This window comes from Salvelinus sp. IW2-2015, linkage group LG3, assembly GCF_002910315.2.
Source record: "Salvelinus sp. IW2-2015 linkage group LG3, ASM291031v2, whole genome shotgun sequence".
Classification (NCBI taxonomy): Eukaryota; Metazoa; Chordata; class Actinopteri; order Salmoniformes; family Salmonidae; genus Salvelinus; species Salvelinus sp. IW2-2015.
The window spans coordinates 3,529,332-3,548,608 of NC_036840.1; the positions used below are offsets into that span (position 1 = coordinate 3,529,332).

At 42.0% G+C, this 19,277-nt stretch overlaps 2 protein-coding genes across 2 annotated transcripts; one reads left to right on the forward strand and one right to left on the reverse strand.

Annotated features, from left to right (window-relative positions):
- Positions 1–66: 66 nt before the first annotated feature.
- LOC111982593 (hematopoietic lineage cell-specific protein) lies at positions 67–6,366 on the forward strand. The gene is made up of 15 exons (XM_024014183.2): positions 67–157; positions 1,052–1,132; positions 1,335–1,408; positions 1,817–1,946; positions 3,329–3,439; positions 3,545–3,599; positions 3,711–3,821; positions 3,933–4,043; positions 4,133–4,188; positions 4,329–4,398; positions 4,518–4,666; positions 4,733–4,894; positions 5,017–5,269; positions 5,358–5,426; positions 5,603–6,366. The coding sequence occupies exons 2-15, from the start codon at positions 1,052–1,054 to the stop codon at positions 5,734–5,736; spliced, it is 1,566 nt and encodes a 521-aa protein (XP_023869951.1). The 5' UTR covers positions 67–157; the 3' UTR covers positions 5,737–6,366.
- Positions 6,353–7,868, reverse strand: LOC111982606 (protein LLP homolog). The gene is made up of 3 exons (XM_024014203.2): positions 7,759–7,868; positions 7,041–7,271; positions 6,353–6,960 (listed from the first exon to the last, which is right to left on the reverse strand). The coding sequence occupies exons 2-3, from the start codon at positions 7,258–7,260 to the stop codon at positions 6,791–6,793; spliced, it is 390 nt and encodes a 129-aa protein (XP_023869971.1). The 5' UTR covers positions 7,261–7,271; positions 7,759–7,868; the 3' UTR covers positions 6,353–6,790.
- Between the last annotated feature and the right edge of the window lie 11,409 nt (positions 7,869–19,277).

Below are 19,277 nucleotides of genomic sequence, written 5' to 3' on the forward strand. Positions count from 1 at the left end.
ACAGTAGCAAGCCCGTAGCTACTTGCATATCATCGGCCACGCGCATTATTTCCTATATCAACAGTTTGCGTGACTCTATCCTCGTTCTGGGTGAGACTTGTGAAAATATACATTTGTGACATTATTACATCAAGGAAAGTTGTCTGGCAACGCAAAGGTACGTATAATTACCATGAAATAATGTTTCTTTGTTTGAATTAAGTATTTATCACTGATATTAGAATTTCTAAACGTGTCTTTCAGGAAGTTGCCGATTAGTTCTGTAATGATCTCATCATTGGCTAACGTTATGTTATATTGTTTCAAAGTTGAATCAAAGGAAGGTCTAGCCTACTTAGAAGATATAAATAGTTACTGTGTAAATTATAGCCAACTTATGTTTAGTTTTACTAGTATATTGGGTAAGTGCACTTTCAGACAATGCACGCATTAAACAGGTGACTTAATATAAGCCAGATGGTTCCTTTTATCACCGTTTTTTTTAACCTTTTAACTAAATCAAAATGGCAAAAGCATGTCCCTCAAATGTACAACCTTTAGATATATGCGCAGATACCAGACTTTGAATGTGTAACTGACTGCAGTTTGTGTGGTACAATCAGGTAGCTTCCCTACATTAAATTGACAAATTGACATCAGTCTGGACAGCTGTCCCCAGCTGTAAGATAACCCCCACTTCCATCAGGTTACTTTGTGTTTTGTTAAACTATTCATTAATGATGATAGTGTGTTATTTTCTGATGAGAGCACTGCAGCTCAGTGCTGTATAAATAACTCAACTTCCTCTTTTGTGACCTCAGCAGAATGAGACTATACTTGTATTCAGCTGCCAGTTTTTCCACTGACAAAGGGGAAATGTTGAATGCCTTGAAGCTTATTTGTATTTGCAGGTACAGGTGATTGTTCACAAGGTACATTCAGTGTTCACTAAAGCAGTGTTTCTCAACTTGTTTTTACACCAGGGACCAGCAAGCTGTGGTCCCTCTTGTGTTTACACATACACTATACTTAGACTTACAGTACAAATCTTCTGTTTTGTTTCTCTTCCTAGATGTGGAAGTCAGTGGTGGGACACAACGTGAGCTTAAAGGTTGCAGAGGTGGACGACTGGGAAACCGACCCTGACTTTGAGGTTAGCTACTGGGATAGAGGAAGCCGAGGTTCCTTATGGAGCTAGTGTATTTACTAAGGCACTCTCTAATCAATATTTTCTCCCAGTGGAATTAATGTTTTGTTTATGCTTGGTGCGTAACCGCCTCAGTCCTGTTTTCAACGACACCTTGCTCTTCAGACTACAGTTAGGTGATGAGAAGGACTTGGGTTCTGTGTTTCAGAATGATGTGTCAGAACAGGAACAGAGATGGGGGGCCAAGACCATTGAGGGGTCTGGTCGAAAAGAACACATCAGGTAAACATTCAACAGTAACTGGGGGTGGGTGGTCAGCCTGAGATGGCCAGACCAGAAGTTACACAAAGACCGATCACAGTATGATTGGTGTATTATGCTGTTGGAGAGCTATGGGGGATGGTCTATGGGGGATGGTTAGCTCAGCTGTGTATTGCTGCTTTAGCTCTGTAGAAACAGGAAAAGGAAGTGAGAACAGTGTGTAGGCTGTCAAGCAGTGAAACTTACCAAATATGGGTTGGTGACTGAGTAAATCTAAGGGTTAGCCACAGACTAGTGTAACTATGTAGTCCCGGGGTCAGCAGATAATGTAAAATGGAAATAGATTTATGCAACAAAGTTCTGGTGTGTGTGTATGTTGTGCATGTGTGTATTTCCATGCGTGTGTGTGTGATCCCTGCATCTTCCCAGTGTATCAGAGCTGAGACAGAAGGTGTCCCAGGAGCATGAGGTGGGGAAGCAGAAGGAGCGAGCGGAGGCTCCCAAGGCCTCTTACGGTTACGGAGGGAAGTTTGGAGTGGAGAAAGACCGCATGGACAAGGTTAGGTTRTAACATGTCATCATGTGATGTTCATACACTACATGACCAAAAGTATGTGGACACCTGCTTGTTGAACATCTCATTCCAGAATCATGGGCATTAATATGTGGTTGGTCCCCCCTTTGCTGTTATAACAGCCTCCACTCTTCTGGGAAGACTCCACTAGATGTTGGAACATTGCTGCTGGGACTTGCTTCCATTCAGCCAAAAGATCATTAGTGAGGTCGGGCACTGATGTTGGGTGATTAGGCCTAGCTCGCAGTCGTTCCAATTCATCCCAAATGTGGGGTTGAAGTCAGGACTCTGTGCAGGCCAGTCAAGTTCTTCCACACCAATCTCAACAAACCATTTCTGTATGGACCTTGCTTTGTGCACGGGGGCATTGTCGGGCTGTAACAGGAAAGGGCCTTCCCCAAACTGTTGCCACAAAGTTGGAAGCACAGAATCGTCTAGAATGTCATATGCTGTAGTGTTAAGATTTCCCTCTACTGGAGCTAGAGGGAAAACAGCCCCAGACCATTATTCCACCTCCACCAAACTTTACAGTTGGCACTATGCATTGGGGAAGGTAGAGTTCTCCTGGCATCTGCCAAACCCAGACTCGTCCGTCAGACTGCCAAATGGTAAAGCGTGATTCATCACTCCAGAGAACGCGTTTCCACTGCTCCAGAGTCCAATGGCGGCGAGCTTTACACCCCTCCAGCCAACGCTTGGCATAGCGCATGGGGATCTTAGGCTTGTGTGCGGCTKCTCGGCCATGGAAACCCATTTCATGAAGCTCCGGATGAACAGTTATTGTGCTGATGTGGCTTCCATAGGCAGTTTGGAACTCTGCGGTCCTGTTCTGGGAGCTTTTGTGGCCTACCACTTTGCAGCAGAGACATTGTTGCGCCTAGAAGTTTCCACACTCACTTTAACAGCACTTACAGTTGACTGGGGCAGCTCTAGCAGGGCAGAATTTTGATGGACTGACTTGTTGCAAAGGTGGCATCCTATGACGGTGCCACGTTGAAAGTCACTGAGCTCTTCAGTAAGGCCATTCTACTGCCAATGTTTGTCTATGGAGATTGCATGGTTGTGTGCTTGATTTTATACACCTTGCAGCAACGGTTGTGGCTGAAATAGCCAAATCCACACATTTGAAGGGGTGTCCGCATACTTTTGTATATATAGTGTATTTCGCTCATATGGTCTTCAGTCGAATGCAAATAACGCATCAAGCACAAGGCTTCCTCTAATGCAGTGCTGCTCACCCCACAATGTATGCTGTCAGACAGTACAGTTGTGTGTGCTGACCTATTGCAACTTTTATGGACTTCAACAGTTTATCAAAGATCGTTTCCTTTGTTGATGTATTGATGTATGTGTGTGTAATTACCCAGGGGGCAGTGGGGCATGGCTACGTGGCGCAGGTGGAGCAGCACTCATCCCAGACCGATGCAAAGAGAGGATTCGGGGGGAAATTTGGAGTGCAGAAAGACCGTGTGGATAAGGTGAGGAAACTATACTCTTACTGACAAATACAAAGATATCACAGGATTTGATGAACAGGGTGAGGGATCGTTCTGGTGATGAACATTCCTTCTCTCTTCCTGTAGTCTGCCATGGGTTTTGATTACAAGGGAGAGGTGGATCAGCATACATCTCAGAAAGGTACAGCCTTAAGGACGTCTAATACACATACTTTCTGATTTACAAGTAAGTCGACTGCGTGTTGTTATCCTACCCAGCTACTCCTGGCATACCTCTGACCCTGYTTTTCAGACTATTCAAAGGGTTTTGGAGGGAAGTTTGGGGTGGAGAAGGAGAAAGTGGACAAGGCTGCTTTAGGTTACGACTATAAGGGAGAGACMGAGAAGCACCAGTCTCAGAAAGGTTAGTGGGGAACTGTACCGTGTGCTGTTGTTTTTAAGTAGAAACGTTTCATTGTCAGTTATTAGATCTCTAGTTCATATTTTAAACATATCCCACAATCTCCCTCACCAGACTATTCAAAGGGTTTTGGAGGGAAGTTTGGGGTGGAGAAGGAGAAAGTGGACAAGGCTGCTTTAGGTTACGACTACAAGGGAGAGACAGAGAAGCATGAGTCACAGAAAGGTCAGTTACTCACAGTTGTAACCACAGTTGTGTTTGTAAAACTCAAGGACCATGTCCACATTAAACTGACATTTGATCTCCACGTTCAGACTATGCCAAGGGCTTTGGGGGACGCTATGGAGTCCAGACAGACCGCATGGATAAAGTGAGTCTTTCTTGACCCTCAAGACTCAGGATGACAGTAATTCTTTACGCATTTTACATTGACCTGTACAAACACACTCAGACTATGACGTTTACTCATTGATTGGAATTATGGTTCCCCAATCCCCATTCGCTCTATAGAGTGCAGTGGCCTTCACAGACATGGAATCCCCTACCTCTGCCTATGAGAAGACACTACCATTGGAGGCTTGTAAGTATGCGCTTTATAGTTCCTCATAGAAGGGCTGAAGTTGTTCTGCTTGCTAAACATTTAGTTCTCAAGTTCAAAGAGGAAAATACAATTTTTGCTTTTCCGGTCTGTCTGTGCAGCAAGTGCAGGGGCAGGCAACCTGAAGGCTCGCTTTGAGAACTTGGCTCGGTCATCAGACGAGGAGAACAGAAAGCGAGCAGAGGAGGAGAGAGCCAGGAGACAGGCTAGAGAGAAGAGAGAGCAGGAGGAGGCACGACGCAGACAACAGGTACTGCAATAAAAATGTTACTCCAATAARCATGCACACTGACACAGTGGTATGTATCTCTTGTAGGAACAGAACAGCAGGGAGGAGGAAGCAGAGCAGCATCAGCCTCCACCTGTTGAAGAGCAGAGACCTCCACCTGTTCCAGAGACCAACAGGAAGCCCCAACCACCACAGCTGCCCATTGCCAGGGCAGTGCCTCAGATACCAAGAGATGAACCTGAGCTAGTGGTAAATATCTGATTTAATTCAATGCAACTCACTGATGACATAAAAACTGCCAATTCTTCTTCACTGCAACGTTACAAAATGAATTGGTGAAATTCACACCTACTCCTTTTCTGTGGTCTCAGGAGGAAGAGGAGGAGGAGCCAGACTATGACCAGCCCCCGTGCCTGCCCCCACGGTCAAGTGACCTGCTGGAGGCGGAGCCACCTCAGGAGCAGACCCCATCAGAACCAGAGCAGGAGGATGAGGGAGAGTATGAGGATATCTCATCAATGGAGGCGGAGCCACCTCAGGAGCAGACCCCATCAGAACCAGAGCAGGAGGATGAGGGAGAGTATGAGGATATCTCACCAATACCTTTCCCAGAACCTGATCCAGGTCAGTGTGCCACACCCAGTGAGGTAGAGGGGTTGGGTAACCCATTACTGTGTCATATCAAAGACCCTTCCATGTGTTCCCTCTACAGCTGTGGATAATGACTATGAGGACCTGACATGCGGTCAGACAGCAGTGGCCATTTATGACTACCAAGGAGGTAGGTAGTCTACTGTATCAATGACTGCGTTGTGATATCATATCGTTGTGTCATACTGTGATGTTACTTCCATTGTGGATCAATACAGAAATCAATGCTAAACATTGCTCAACACAGAAGTCTATAAACCCTTTCGGAGACAAAATCCTAAAATAATGTTATTCTCACACATGAAGAGGCAGATGATGAGATCTCCTTCAACCCGGATGATGTCATCACCAACATAGAGATGGTGGACGAAGGCTGGTGGAAGGGACACTGTCACGGACGCATTGGACTTTTCCCTGCTACATTCGTGAAAATGATGTAGTGAGCGTGCCTATAGTCTCCAACACAGACATATACCTGAGCCCATAGGACCTGTGGGTCTTTTCACAGGGGGAACATCAGCATATTGATCCCATCTTACAGGTATAGTTTGATTGTACCATGGGAGCATCTCAAATGCATACTCCTCTATCCTCACTTCCTTAATACCCATTGGAGGAGGTCAGAGGGGAGGGACCTCTGGCTTTCTCATCCGATGGGTTTTGAGGTGAGAGGACGCAAGGAGTATACAATTCAGATTCTCCCCATGTGTTTTCTAGTCAATTGATTTATATCCGGTCAGTAGTCATGATATATAATGGATACGTCATTGTGCTTCATATTGCTCAGGGTGGGATGCAGCCCTTCCCCTTATAAACGCTGATTGCTAAATGTTCCAGAATACCCTTATACACTTGCATTTCAAAGGATTATGTAAGTCATCTAGCTATGGAATGTTTTGTTTAAAAACAGTAATTAACTGCAGAGAATTGTATTTTGGCTATTGATGGAATCCTTAACTTGAATTACATTGTCATACTTTGGAAAAGCATAATATCTGAAACACCAGGTTAAAAAGGTTATTTCTAGAATCAACTGCATGTAATCAATAAAATGTCTTAATGTACAGAAACACATTTATTTACTCTGTGACAGCCAGAAGATTATACGGACAGKTTGTTGCATGTATAATGAATGTCTTTGATGGGCTAGGCTACAGAAAGAGGAGCAAATCAAACAAGAATGGAGCTAACAACAACAGGTAGCATTATTAGGGTAAAATGTAAAGAATCTACCATCTTCTGTATACCACAGCAATAAGAAAACATGGCTTTCATTCAAGTGAAGTATGTCAATGCAGTATTGTGCCCAACAACACAACTCTGTTGTTTTCTATCATAYATTAAAATTAGCTTACAGACAATGGGTTGCACAATATAGATCCTTTGCCTCATATCACCATTTAACTTGAACACAAGGCAGGCAACTCAAGTCCACAAAGATCATGTATCCAATGCTCATGTGTGTGTCACAAGTCAGAAGTCCTTTTCTCCAGGCTACCAGGCAATGCCCTTCTTTTTTTTGTTGGCCTTTCCTCCTGATTTCTTTGTCATGCGTTTGCCTTTCAGTTTCTTGGCCTGTCGTTGGCTCATCCATGTTGGGTACTGTCCGTGCTCGTCCAATTGGGTCGTCTTACTGCGCTTGCTGTCCATGTCCATCTTTCCATCTGCAATGCAAAAACAAAAAAGTGTCAAAACTCAAGACATAGGAAACCATACAAAATGCTTGATCTGTGTGTGATCTCACCATCGACTTCCTCTCCCTCCATGTCTACATCCACTTTCTTCTCTTTTATCTTGGCAGCTGGCACCACTGTAGCTATGTCCTGAATGTCATTCATGGAGATCTCTCCTGTGCCACCGTGGGCTAAGGCTTGCTTCAACCGAGCCAGTTCCTTCGGGGCGTTCTTCGCTCTCTTCACTGCACGCATCTTCCTCTTCCATTTGCTTCGCAGACTTTTGGCCATTTTAAGGTTTTCTGAAAGAGAGGGTTACATAATGGAAACACAGATCCACTTGCACAAGACATCCCGGCTGGCTTTAACTCAAGTTCAGTGACAGTCTCTGCAGAGCCTAGCCAAACATATGACCGAGTTCTTGGCTCATATAAACAACACTCATGCCATCAACTCCCATCACGCCACGTAAACTAGCCAGCAAAGACATACGTATAGCCCAAATCCCCCTCAATCATAAATCGAGGTTCTTGTATAATTAATCACGATGAACTGCCGTTAAACTATCCATGATTTTACTGTTTTTTAAATGTGCAAGACTCAACATAAACAGGCAAGTTTGCTAGCTTTTGGCTAATAGCTAGCTACACTGCTAAAGAAAATTGATTGTTTTAGAACAATCGATCGGCCTATTCCATTCAATGTTTTTGTACTTCAATAACTAGTATTCGGTATACTCAATTTACTCCTATTGATGGTATTGTAATTAATAAAAGACTGTCAACATACATAGACGCAGATGTATCTTCCGTACAGTTGATAAGCAGGCAGCACACACGTGTAAGTATTTTCGACAACCGTAAAGCATGTCAGACAGTCGTTATGCTGGACACATTTGCGACAATTTACGTCCTCTTAATTTACTATCATACTGTGAACTAGTATTTATTTAATCGAAAACCTATAACCTACATATTTAATGTGAAATATTATCAGTGGTGGATAAYTGACGAACTGTCTTCCTGATGCACTTAATTCTCAATTTATCGATACGCATTGTCAGCTATTCTGATGCAGTTCGCAGTTCTTCCAGGAGATGGCGAGCTCATTCTATACTGCAAGCCAAAGCGACCTAAGTCTCATTAATGATCATCCAATTATCCACAAATTCACATCTGCTCCAGAACAAATGTGTTGAACCACTTTAACCTCTGTCTGCAAAAACAAAGGGCAAACGAAAAGCAAAGTATGTGAGAACAGTAAATCAGAAATTATATGTTATACCATCACAACAATTGAATGAACTACAACCATTCAAGATAAATACATTATTGTTGGCATGGCATGGTTGAAATGTCTTTGTACTATTTCGAATGGAGAATTTGCAAGACTGCAGTTTCTTCTGGGACTGCACGTCATCAAGTTAAACCCATGAGACCGATTGGGGTATAAAATCCAAGGGCAGGTCCTATTTTAGCCCCACTCGGGGCATGGCCCTACATACAGTAGGCCTCCACTCTTCCCCAGGAGATGTGAGTTGAGCCCCGCACTTTTCCAGCTGACCTCCTCGGCTCCCTGCTCACTCAAGTGGAGGCCAACCAGCCCCAACTGCTCCCTCTTTCCTCTTCCCATCCCAGAGGAACATTCTATTCAGTGCAGCCCCTCCTCAGCCCGGCCCCTCAGCTTCTGTGAGCTAAAATAGCAGCTTGGCACAGCAGGAGCCATGCCCGGCGAGAAGGTCCTGTCATCCCCATAAAAAAAGATCTAGGATGGACAAAAACCTATTTGGAGCTTTGGGTGAAATTGTGGTTCCTGGTTCACCTTCAAAGTAAACAGTTGGTGGGGAGAATACAAACTCAGGCACTGACCCTGGCCTACACCCACAGTGGGGGTTGTCAAAACCCATTTTTTTGTGAGATGGAAAAAAAGAGGGAAAGAAATGGGAAAACAGAAATCCCTCATACTGACCTGGGCCCAGATTCACAAAACACTTCTTACGCAAAAACACCAACTTTTTTGTTGTTGTAATTTTACCCCCTTTTCTCCCCAATTCTGTGATATCCAATTGTGCTCCAATTGCGGTCTTGTCTCATCGCTGCAACTCCCCAACGAGACGAAGGTCGAGTCATKCGTCCTCCGAAACATGACCCGCCAACCACGCTTCTTAACACCCGTCCGCTTAACCCAGAAGCCAGCTGCACCAATGTGTCAGAGGAAACACCATTCAACTGATGACTGAAGTCAGCCTGCAGGCGCCTGGCCCGCCACAAAGAGTCGCTATAGCGCGATGAGCCAAGTAAAGCCCCCCTGGCCAAACCCTTCTCTAACCCGGACGACGCTGGGCCAATTGTGCGCTGTCCTATGGGATTCCTGGTCACGGCCGGTTGTGACACAGCCTGGATCTTTTTTTTTTGTAGTGACACCGCAACACTGCAATGCTTTTCATACTAACTTCTCAAATATCTTCTTACAAATCTTCTTAAGATGTTTGTTGCTAGGCAACTGATTTAGCTAGCTATCTAGCTAGCAATGGCAATCATGTTAGCATATTTCGTACAGAGATTACTGTTCTAAAACATGTTCTTGGGTTTAAAATAATCAATACTTAAACTTTCAGATGAAGTTTGTGAGTGAATTAAACATGTTCAATTGCTTTCATGAGTTTATTCTCTCACAGCCCTGAGTTTAAGACAAGCTATCTAGGAATTAAGAACATTTCCAAAAGCTTTATTTTCAAGAATCTCTTCTTAACTTTTTGCTTAAGGAGAAAAGGAGAAGAAATAGCTCAATAACATTTCCATAAACGTTTTTGAGGAATAGCAACTAATGTTTCACTTTCTTCTTTAGTCTATAGTTAAGGTAAAAAGGTCAGTTAATAAGACATTTCTTCTTAAGAAGGTTTTGTGAATCTGGGCCTGGGTGACATCGCCCTTGACAACCAGCTGAGGTCCCCGTACCGATGGTGGTATTAGTGTTTTGACTCCCCCAATTAGGACCCTATTACTGTGGAGAATGGGTCTGTGTGTGTGAAGAGTAATTAAGTCCAAGGCATCATGTTTAGAAAGAGGCAGGGTCTAAACAACACACACACACACACACACACACACACACACACACACACACACACACACACACACACCCACAACACAACACACACACACACAACACACACACACACACACACACCACACACACACCCAGGAGAGCAGGGGGCACCGTCTTAAGAGGGCAGAGTAAACAAGGGGCTGTCCTTTCAAGGAAGACAAAAAGGAAAGCCTCGTCTGTGACTGTATGTAAAAGGCTAATGACTCTCTTTGCCAAGTTAATAGAAATATTCTGCATTTGATACCCAAAAGCAGAGTTGTATTCCTTACAAGTTTAAATGAAATAGCCTACGGTGTAATTACTGGCTCAGGTCTATGTGTTCAGATGAACAGTAGGAATCAAAGTTATCCTATGGCTACTACAACATAGTATAAAGTCCTAAACATAGTTATAAAGTCCTAAACATAGTTATAAATCCTAACATAGTTATAAAGTCTTAAACATGTATAAGTCCTAAACATAGTTACACAAGTCCTAAACATAGTTACACAATCCTAAACATAGTTACACAAGTCTAAACATAGTTACACAAGTTCTAAACATAGTTACACAGAGTCCTTAAACATAGTTACAAAGTCCTAAACATAGTTATAAAGTCCTAAACATAGTTACACAAGTCCTAAACATAGTTATAAAAGTCTAACCATAGTTATAAAGTCCTAAACATAGTTACACAAAGTCCTAAACATAGTTACACAAGTTCTAAACATAGTTACACAAGTCCTAAACATAGTTACACAAGTCCTAAACATAGTTATTAAAGTTCCTAAACATAGATTAAAGTCCTAAACATAGTTATAAAGTCCTAAACATAGTTATTAAAAGTTGTCCTAAACATAGTTATAAAGTTCTAAACATAGTTACACATAGTCTCTAAACATAGATATAAAGTCCTAAACATAGGTAACTACTAAAGTCCTAAACATAGTTCTAAAGTCCTAAACATAGTTCTAAAGGCCTAAAACATAGTTATAAAGTCCTAAACATAGTTATAAAGCCCTTAACATAGTTATAAAGTCCTAAACATAGTTATAAAGCCCTTAACATAGTTATAAAGCCCTTAACATAGTTACAAAGCCCTAAACATAGTTACAAATCCCTTAACATAGTTATAAAGTCCTAAAGCCCTTAACATAGTTATAAAGTCCTAAACATTGTTATAAAGCCATATGCCTCTTTAAAAACCAGATAAAATTTTACTTGGCAAATTCTTGTGACCATGAGCGATAGCCCAGGACATTTGACAGACTAGCCTCTTCTTCCAAATATGCTTGTGGATCCAATACGCAGTAGTTACCCATCCAAAAAACAGGCTCCCATAAGTTAAAAGGCGTTGATGGAGCGATTCCCAAATCCATAGTGAGAGATATGAATTGGCAATCAGTGGCCAGGCACTGGGGGCTGCCTTTAGCATTCAGGTCAGGACTGACAGACCATCTGCTTCTGTTTTCTGAGAACAGTTCTGTTACTGTGCAGCACACCTCAAAGCCTCACTCTGCTGGATTCCGATGTGGTTGAATAGGCTACTTTGCATTTGGTTTCTTATATAACCGTTTGTACGGATCATCACTTGCAAAGACAGATGTATCACACTGACAAGGTTATACTACGTAAGATGACTCAACGATATTAGAAATAGAATGTGGTTTATACAGGGTAAACGAGTATTCCAGATGTTCACATTAAGTGATATTGCAGTGGTAAGACACATTTGTATTATAAAGTATTCAATAAAAATAATGATTGTAGTGCATGTAATTTGAATATGACCAGAATGATCTAAGGGAGAATTTGGTGTAGCCGTAGTATTCATTATTGTGATGTTTTGTTTTAGCAGATGCTCTTATCCAGAATGACTTACAGGAGCAATTAGGGTTAACTGTCTTGCTCAAAGGCACAGACAGATTTTTCACCTAGTCAGCTCAGGGATTGGAACCAGCAACCTTTCGGTTACTTGCCCAACGCTCTTAACGGCTAGGCTACCTGGCACTCATGATGTGTAACGTGAACCTGTTGAACCAGGCACTGTGGAATTGGAGGGAAGGAGGTGAGCGTTTACYTAGACTACCTCGTCTCCCAGGGCGACGGATGGTGCAGGATGAGAGAGACAAAGAGAAAAGGACCCAGCCCACATGAGCAGACAGATATTTGACCTCTGCAGGGAAGAAATACCTCCTTGTTTTCTGTTTAGCTATATGTGTTATATCCTTCCAGTGGTAGAAAAAGTACCCAGCTGTCATACTTGAGTAAAAGTAAAGATACCTTAATAKAAAATGACTCAAGTAAAAGCAAAAGTAACCCAGTAAAATTCTACTTGAGTAAAAGTAAAAAAGTATTTGATTTAAAATATACTTAAGTATCAAAAATAAAAGTAAAAATAATTTCAAATACCTTATATTAAGCAAACCAGATGGCACCATTTTCTTGTTTTTTAAATTTACGGGAAAGCCAGGGGCACACTCCAGCACTCAGACATAATTTACAWACAAAGCATTTGTGTTAAGTGAGTCCGCCAGATCAGATGATGTAGGGATGACCAGGGATGTTTGGTTGATAAGTGTGTGAATTTAACTATTTCCTGTCCTGCTAAGTACTTTTGGGTGTTAAGGAAAATATATGGAGTAAAAAGTACAATATTTTCTTAAGGAACGTAGTGAAGTAAAAGTAGTCAAAAATATAAATAGTAAAGTAAAGTACAAATACCCCAAAAAACGACTTAAGCAGTACTTTAAAGTATTTTTACTTAAGTACTTTACACCACTGTATTCTTCCATTGTTGAGGCTCTTTTCACAGTCAGTTCTCAGTTTTCATTGAACATTTATGTGGAATTGCTTTATATTTCCATCGTCTTTGATGATTTACAAAATTAAATTACTCACATTCGAAACGATTTAAAAACGTTTTTTGAGGTTTGTGTATTCCAACAATTTGCTGTGGACATCATTACTAATCTGATTTCCGGTCTGGTCCCTTCCCATAAGGAGCCTATATACTTTGCACTAAATAATGACATTTAAAGCCCTGTGTGTGATTAAGAGGCCCCTCCAGCATCTGAACTCTATCTACATCACTAGCTCTGTACTGTAGCATAATGATATTGATTCCCTTAGTCCATAAGATACAGCTCAATGAAACAACTCCCTGGAAACAAGAAGAAACTAAAATAAGAGCCACTGTTTGAATCAGAGACCCCCAAGGGGCGGGCACAACACACACAACCACACACACCACACACACACACACACACACACACACCAACACAACACACACACACAACACACACACACACACACACACACACACACACTCCTGACAACACAACACACCGCCAGGTCTGCAGGCAGGGTGTCTGGGGAGACGGAGCGTAGCGGAGCAGCAGTCTTGGGCCTGTCCTTCCCCCCTGCCGGGTAGTGTATATCCATTGGACTGTGTTGACTGTTTGTTCCTGTGCCTGCGGCTCTACAGGGCCAGCTGAGCTGCAGCTCCCAGAGAGCCTTGCTGTGGAGCTGAACACATATTACCCAGCCACACTTGGAAGGAGATTGGCTGTGATTCGCTGTCTTGTCTTCCTGGATCTTTTGCAYGTGGCCTTGCTGTTCTTGTAGGTCTCACTTCACATATAACAGGCTGGCTGGCTGTTACTCTACTTGTTTCGTTGACACTGTTAGGGAGAGCTTGGGTTGTTCAGTGCCACATCTAGTACATGTAAACCAGCATTATAATGAATGACTAATGGAGCAAATCTTGAAGGTCTGGAATCACACACCCCTTTTATCCTATGATTCTTGAACCTTTTGCATAATAAATGGACACTCTGGTCATTGGGTATGCCTTAGTTATATATGATTCTATTGTAAAGGAATCCAATCCATTGGACGTTAGTTGAGAGTCACTCAAATGTACACTACTGTTCAAAAGTTTGGGGTTCTGTGAAGGGAGTAGTACACAGCATTGTACGAGATCTTCAGTTTCTTGGCAATTTCTCGCATGGAATAGCCTTCATTTCTCAGAGCAAGAATAGACTGACTAGTTTCAGAAGAAAGGTCTTTGTTTCTGGCCATTTTGAACCAGTAATTGAACCCACAAATGCTGATGCTCCAGATACTCAACTAGTCTAAAGAAGGCCTGTTTTATTTCTTCTTTAATCAGAACAACAGTTTTCAACTGTGCTAACATAATTGCAAAAGGGTTTTCTAATGATCAATTAGCCTTTTAAAATAATAAACTTGGATTAGCTAACACAACGTGCCATTGGAACACAGGAGTGATGGTAGCTGATAATGGGCCTCTGTACGCCTATGTAGATATTCCATAAAAAATCTGCCGTTTCCAGCTACAATAGTCATTTACAACATTAACAATGTCTACACTTTATTTCTGATCAATTTGATGTTATTTTAATGGACAAAAAATTTGCTTTTCTTTTCAAAAACAAGGACATTTCTAAGTGACCCCTAACTTTTGAACGGTAGTGTATTTATTCCCTCAAATTAGTAGGAGTAGATAAAGGACCATACAGCCAAACTATAATTGAATCAGTTCAGCTCACAGACAGATGGGCCAAGCCAACCGTGGCAGGTACAGCTGAACGTTCCAAGCCCGCAACAATACAATTGGTTGACTGTGTCTCGCCAAACAATAAATAGACTCATTAATAAATCAATCAAATTCTGGACAAGAAACAATAGAAACATGCTCATCCCAAGGAAAATGGACTTCATTGGAGCGCCTTGCATGCATATTATGAGTAATGAGCAGATCAATAATTCATCATTTTCATTATGCTTCTGATTGCGTTGCCCGCAATCATTTATTTTAAATATACATTGCTGTCATAATCGGCATGGAAGAAATCATGAAGATTTAGACGCATAATGCATTATGAATGTATACTGAAAAAAATATATAAACGCAACATGTGMAGTGTTTCACGAGCTGAAATAAAAGATCCCATAAATATTGCATTCGCACAAAAAGCTTTTCTTTCAAATTGTGTCCACACATTTGTTTACATCCCTGTTAGTGAGCATTTCTCCTTTACCAAGATAATCCATCCACCTGACAGGTGTGGCAYATCAAGAAGCTGATTAAACAGCATGATCATTACACAGGTACCTTATTCTGGGAACATTAAAAGGCCATTTATAAATGTGCAGTTTTGTCACWCAACACAATGCCACAGATGTCTCAAGTKTTGAGGGAGTGTGGAATTGGCATGCTTGACTGCAGGAATGTTCTCYAAACATGTTGCCAGAGAATTKAATGTTCATTTCTCTAAACTAAGCTTCCAACATMATTTTAGAGAATTTGGCAGAACGTCCAACTGRCCTCACATCTACAGACCATGTGTAACCACGCCCGCCCAGGAACTCTACAYCCGGCTTCTTCACCTGCGGGATTGTCTGAGACCAGCGACCCGGACAGCTGATGAAACTGTGGGTTTGCACAACCAAAGAATTTTTGCACAAACTGTCAGAAACCRTCTCAGAGAAGCTCATCTGCGTGCTAGTCGTTCTCACCAGGGTCCTGACCTGACTGCAGTTCAGCGTCGTAACCGACCTCAGTGGGAAAATGCTCACCTTCAATGGCCACTGGCACGCTGGAGACATGTGCTCTTCAACTGTACCGGGCAGATGGCAAACAGCATGTATGGCGTGTTGTGGGCGTGTGGTTTGTTGATGTCAACGTTGTGAACAGAGTGCTCTATAGTGGCGGTGGGGTTATGGTATGGGCAGACACAAGCAACGGACAACTAACACAATTGCATTTTATCRATGGCAATTTGAATGTACAGAGATACCATGATGAGATCCTGAGGCCCATTGTCATGCCATTCATCCGCCGCCATCACCTCATGTTTCAGCATGATAATGCACAGTCCCATGTCACAAGGATCTGTAAACAATTACTGGAAGCTGAAAATGTCATAGTTCTTCCATTGCCTGCATACTCGCAAGACATGTCACCCATTAAACATGTTTGGGATGCCCTGGATTGTCGTGTACGACAGCGTGCTGTAGTTCCCGACAATATCCAGCAACTTCACACAGCCATTGAAGGGGAGTGGGACAACATTCCACAGGCCATAATCAACAGCCTTATCAACTATATGTGAAGGGGATGTGTCATGCTGCATGAGGCAAATGGTGGTCACCCCAGATACTGACTGGTTTTCTGATACACGCCCATATCTTTATTTTAAGGTATCTGTGACTAAAAGATCAAAATCTGTATACCCAGTCGTGAAATCCATAGATTAGGGCCTAATTTATGTATTTCAATTGACTGATTTCCTTTATAAGAACTGTAACTCAGTAAAATCTTTTATATTTTTGTTCAGTTTAATTGTCTGTCTTCTCATTGATGTCACAGTTTGCACACCTGCACTGATTTATATCATATTTCTGCCTACAGATGTAGGATCTTAATTTGATCACTCTTTTGTTGCTGAGAATTTTCCTGCGGATGTGGTTTGTGATTTACAGTAATTCACTGAAAACCCACACAAACACACGGTTATATTAACAGTATTGTACTTTTCATGTATCCTACTTTTTAGTCCAGCTAATAGCCTAACCACCGATCAAGCAACATTATAGACTAAACATTAAAATATTTTTGCTGCAGGAATATTTTGCTGTGACAATATAGGTTAAATTAAAATCCTACATCTGTATGTCGGTCCCATTAGTCATTCAAACAGTGTCCCAACTGCAGCAATTTCAGATATGCTAAACATGTCAACATGTTAATGTATAATCTACATACAGTATTTCCCAAGAGTCCAACAGACTGATTGAGTTCATTCAAATAGCATTCATTTGAATTGTTAGCTTGTTTTCATTTCTCATAATGGTTGTTCATATGCAGCCTGTTCATGAGTTTCCTCGCATCAATTTGGTCTCCACAGAACAGTAGCGTGCTTGGATAAAATCACTGCGGAAGCCAAGACCCCCCCCAGTGCATACTGCATGTAACAGACAGTTACATGACCTACAGCATGGTTAAGCAAGTTAATGTTCCTTACATTTTCGTACTACTAAACAACTATTGATTTAGAACCACGGAGAGTTACTGCAAGTCACAAAGAAAACAGGAGCTGCCTCCACTATTCCAACACCATTTCAACTTCAACATTTCAATGCCATCTAATCACCTACTGTATGCTTAGTCTAATACAGTGACAACTCAAAGATACCCCAAAGTATTTAGTCCAATAAACGTAAGCTAAATAGGATGTGGCTGTCCATGGTTCTGATTTCTATCTGCGTGCRCGTTCGTGCAAGTAGAAAAACATGTTGACTCACCTTACTTGTAGAGAAATGCCAATGCCATCCTCCTCTCTTTCATGTTGAYGAAACGGTCTATCACTCTGTCATACAGTACCCACTTTTATTTTTTGTTGTCCYAGGCTACCTGGCTAAAATGCTTGCTCGCTAGCCTAACTTCCATTCATGGGCAACTTCAGCTAGTTAACATTAGCCTTCTACATTTCGCTACTGTTTATATTGAACTTCCATCCTCTCAGGTCAGTGGCAAAACAATGTATGAATTAATGGTTGGATCAGAATCGCCGTTATAATCATTGGCCAGTACGGAAAATTAAGTAAAAGCCCAAATCCGTATCTCCATCCATGGCTAATTTAGGAAAGGGCCAATTTTACCTAGCTAGCTAGGTARACACCTGAGAACAACACAATGAGATTGAATAATTCTATTTTTTTCTGTTAATGATGTATGCTCTCAAAGCGATTTGATAGGAGAGACGCCAAATCGAAGCTGGCTTCCCTTGGTACTTTAATTTTTTTCGCCAGGACCATTCACAGTTGAGCTCGCTCAGTTTAGCTCAATGCTGATTGACAAATTTTGTATACTTTTTTTGTCAAGGGAGGCTAAATGCCCACTGGCTTCCCTTGCATTTGTCATGACTGTCCTGATCAGGTCAGGTTACAGGAGACCACAACCCTACAGATTATCTCTCACCCCCAACAGAGGAGGAGAGATCTAGGGGTCTGAAGATGTGGGGGTTTTATGACCCCTCACGCCCATGGTAAATCTTAGGCCACAGACAACATTCCTTTGTCCTCTCACTATGGAGAACCAGCCTCAGAACATTAAACATGCAATAAAGGGACTTTGGAACAATGGTTTCCATCAGCCACAATTGTAACTTTAAGAGTTTTTCTAGGATATGCTTGATGTTTATATTGTACGTTGTGTGGAAAATGTCCAAATCAAAGMGAATGTTTTGGTAAAGATGAAATGTGAAGTTAGTTGTCTAAAATTGGATTTGAGTAAAATCTAGACCTTGCCTCTTAACTTGGTACACCCAGAGAATTGCCCTAAAGGCGGTTACGCCCACTTCTGACCTGAGGGTATAAGACATGTGAGTTAAGAATTAACATATCAGACTAAGTGACCCAAGCTGCAGCCAAGGTCTAAAAAGTCAACGAACCCAAAACTCAACCCAAGGWTGAAGACAAAGAAATATTTTTCTACCCATGCTACTGATGAGTAGCTGTGTCTAAGTGGGGTAATTCAAGCCGGACCACCTAGCMTCCACTCTCCATCGAATCGTGGTATCTACACTGTTTCATTCCTACGCTGTGAGCTCTGAGCTACAGAGCTGKCTGTCCTCAGAAGACCCCTATCAGAGCAAGGGCGAGGAATCAGACCACTAAACCAGAAGGACACTGGCATCRTGAGGACAACCAGAGAGTTGCGCTGGAGAAGTGTGTCATTGAGAAGCCTAAACGACCCACGCGGAGCTTCACATCTGAGACCTCCAACACGTAACTACATCATTATATTCTGACCCATAAGAGCGGCAGTTCGGGGCAAGGCTAGGTTTAAAATAAGCATAGCTGACAAATGCACCCAAATGTATATTTCTCACGTGTACTTTCTCTTTTTCTCTCTTTAAATCCCCATTTTGGGTGATACGCGCCATAGTGTGTTGCCCGTTATACTAAGTTCTAATCAATAGCCTAGACTGTGTTTTGTGTATGTGTATATTTTATCATCATTTTAGCTTTCTAGTAAATAAATACTCAACTAAGATTGGTGTGGTACGAACTCATTGGTGGGACCCGGGTCCGTGCAGATTCMCGGATTATGCGACGTTCAGAATGAGATTGTAGAGGAAACTGGTTAATTAGCGACTGTTGTAAAGTCGATATTCTGATATTCTTTGAGTTAATTT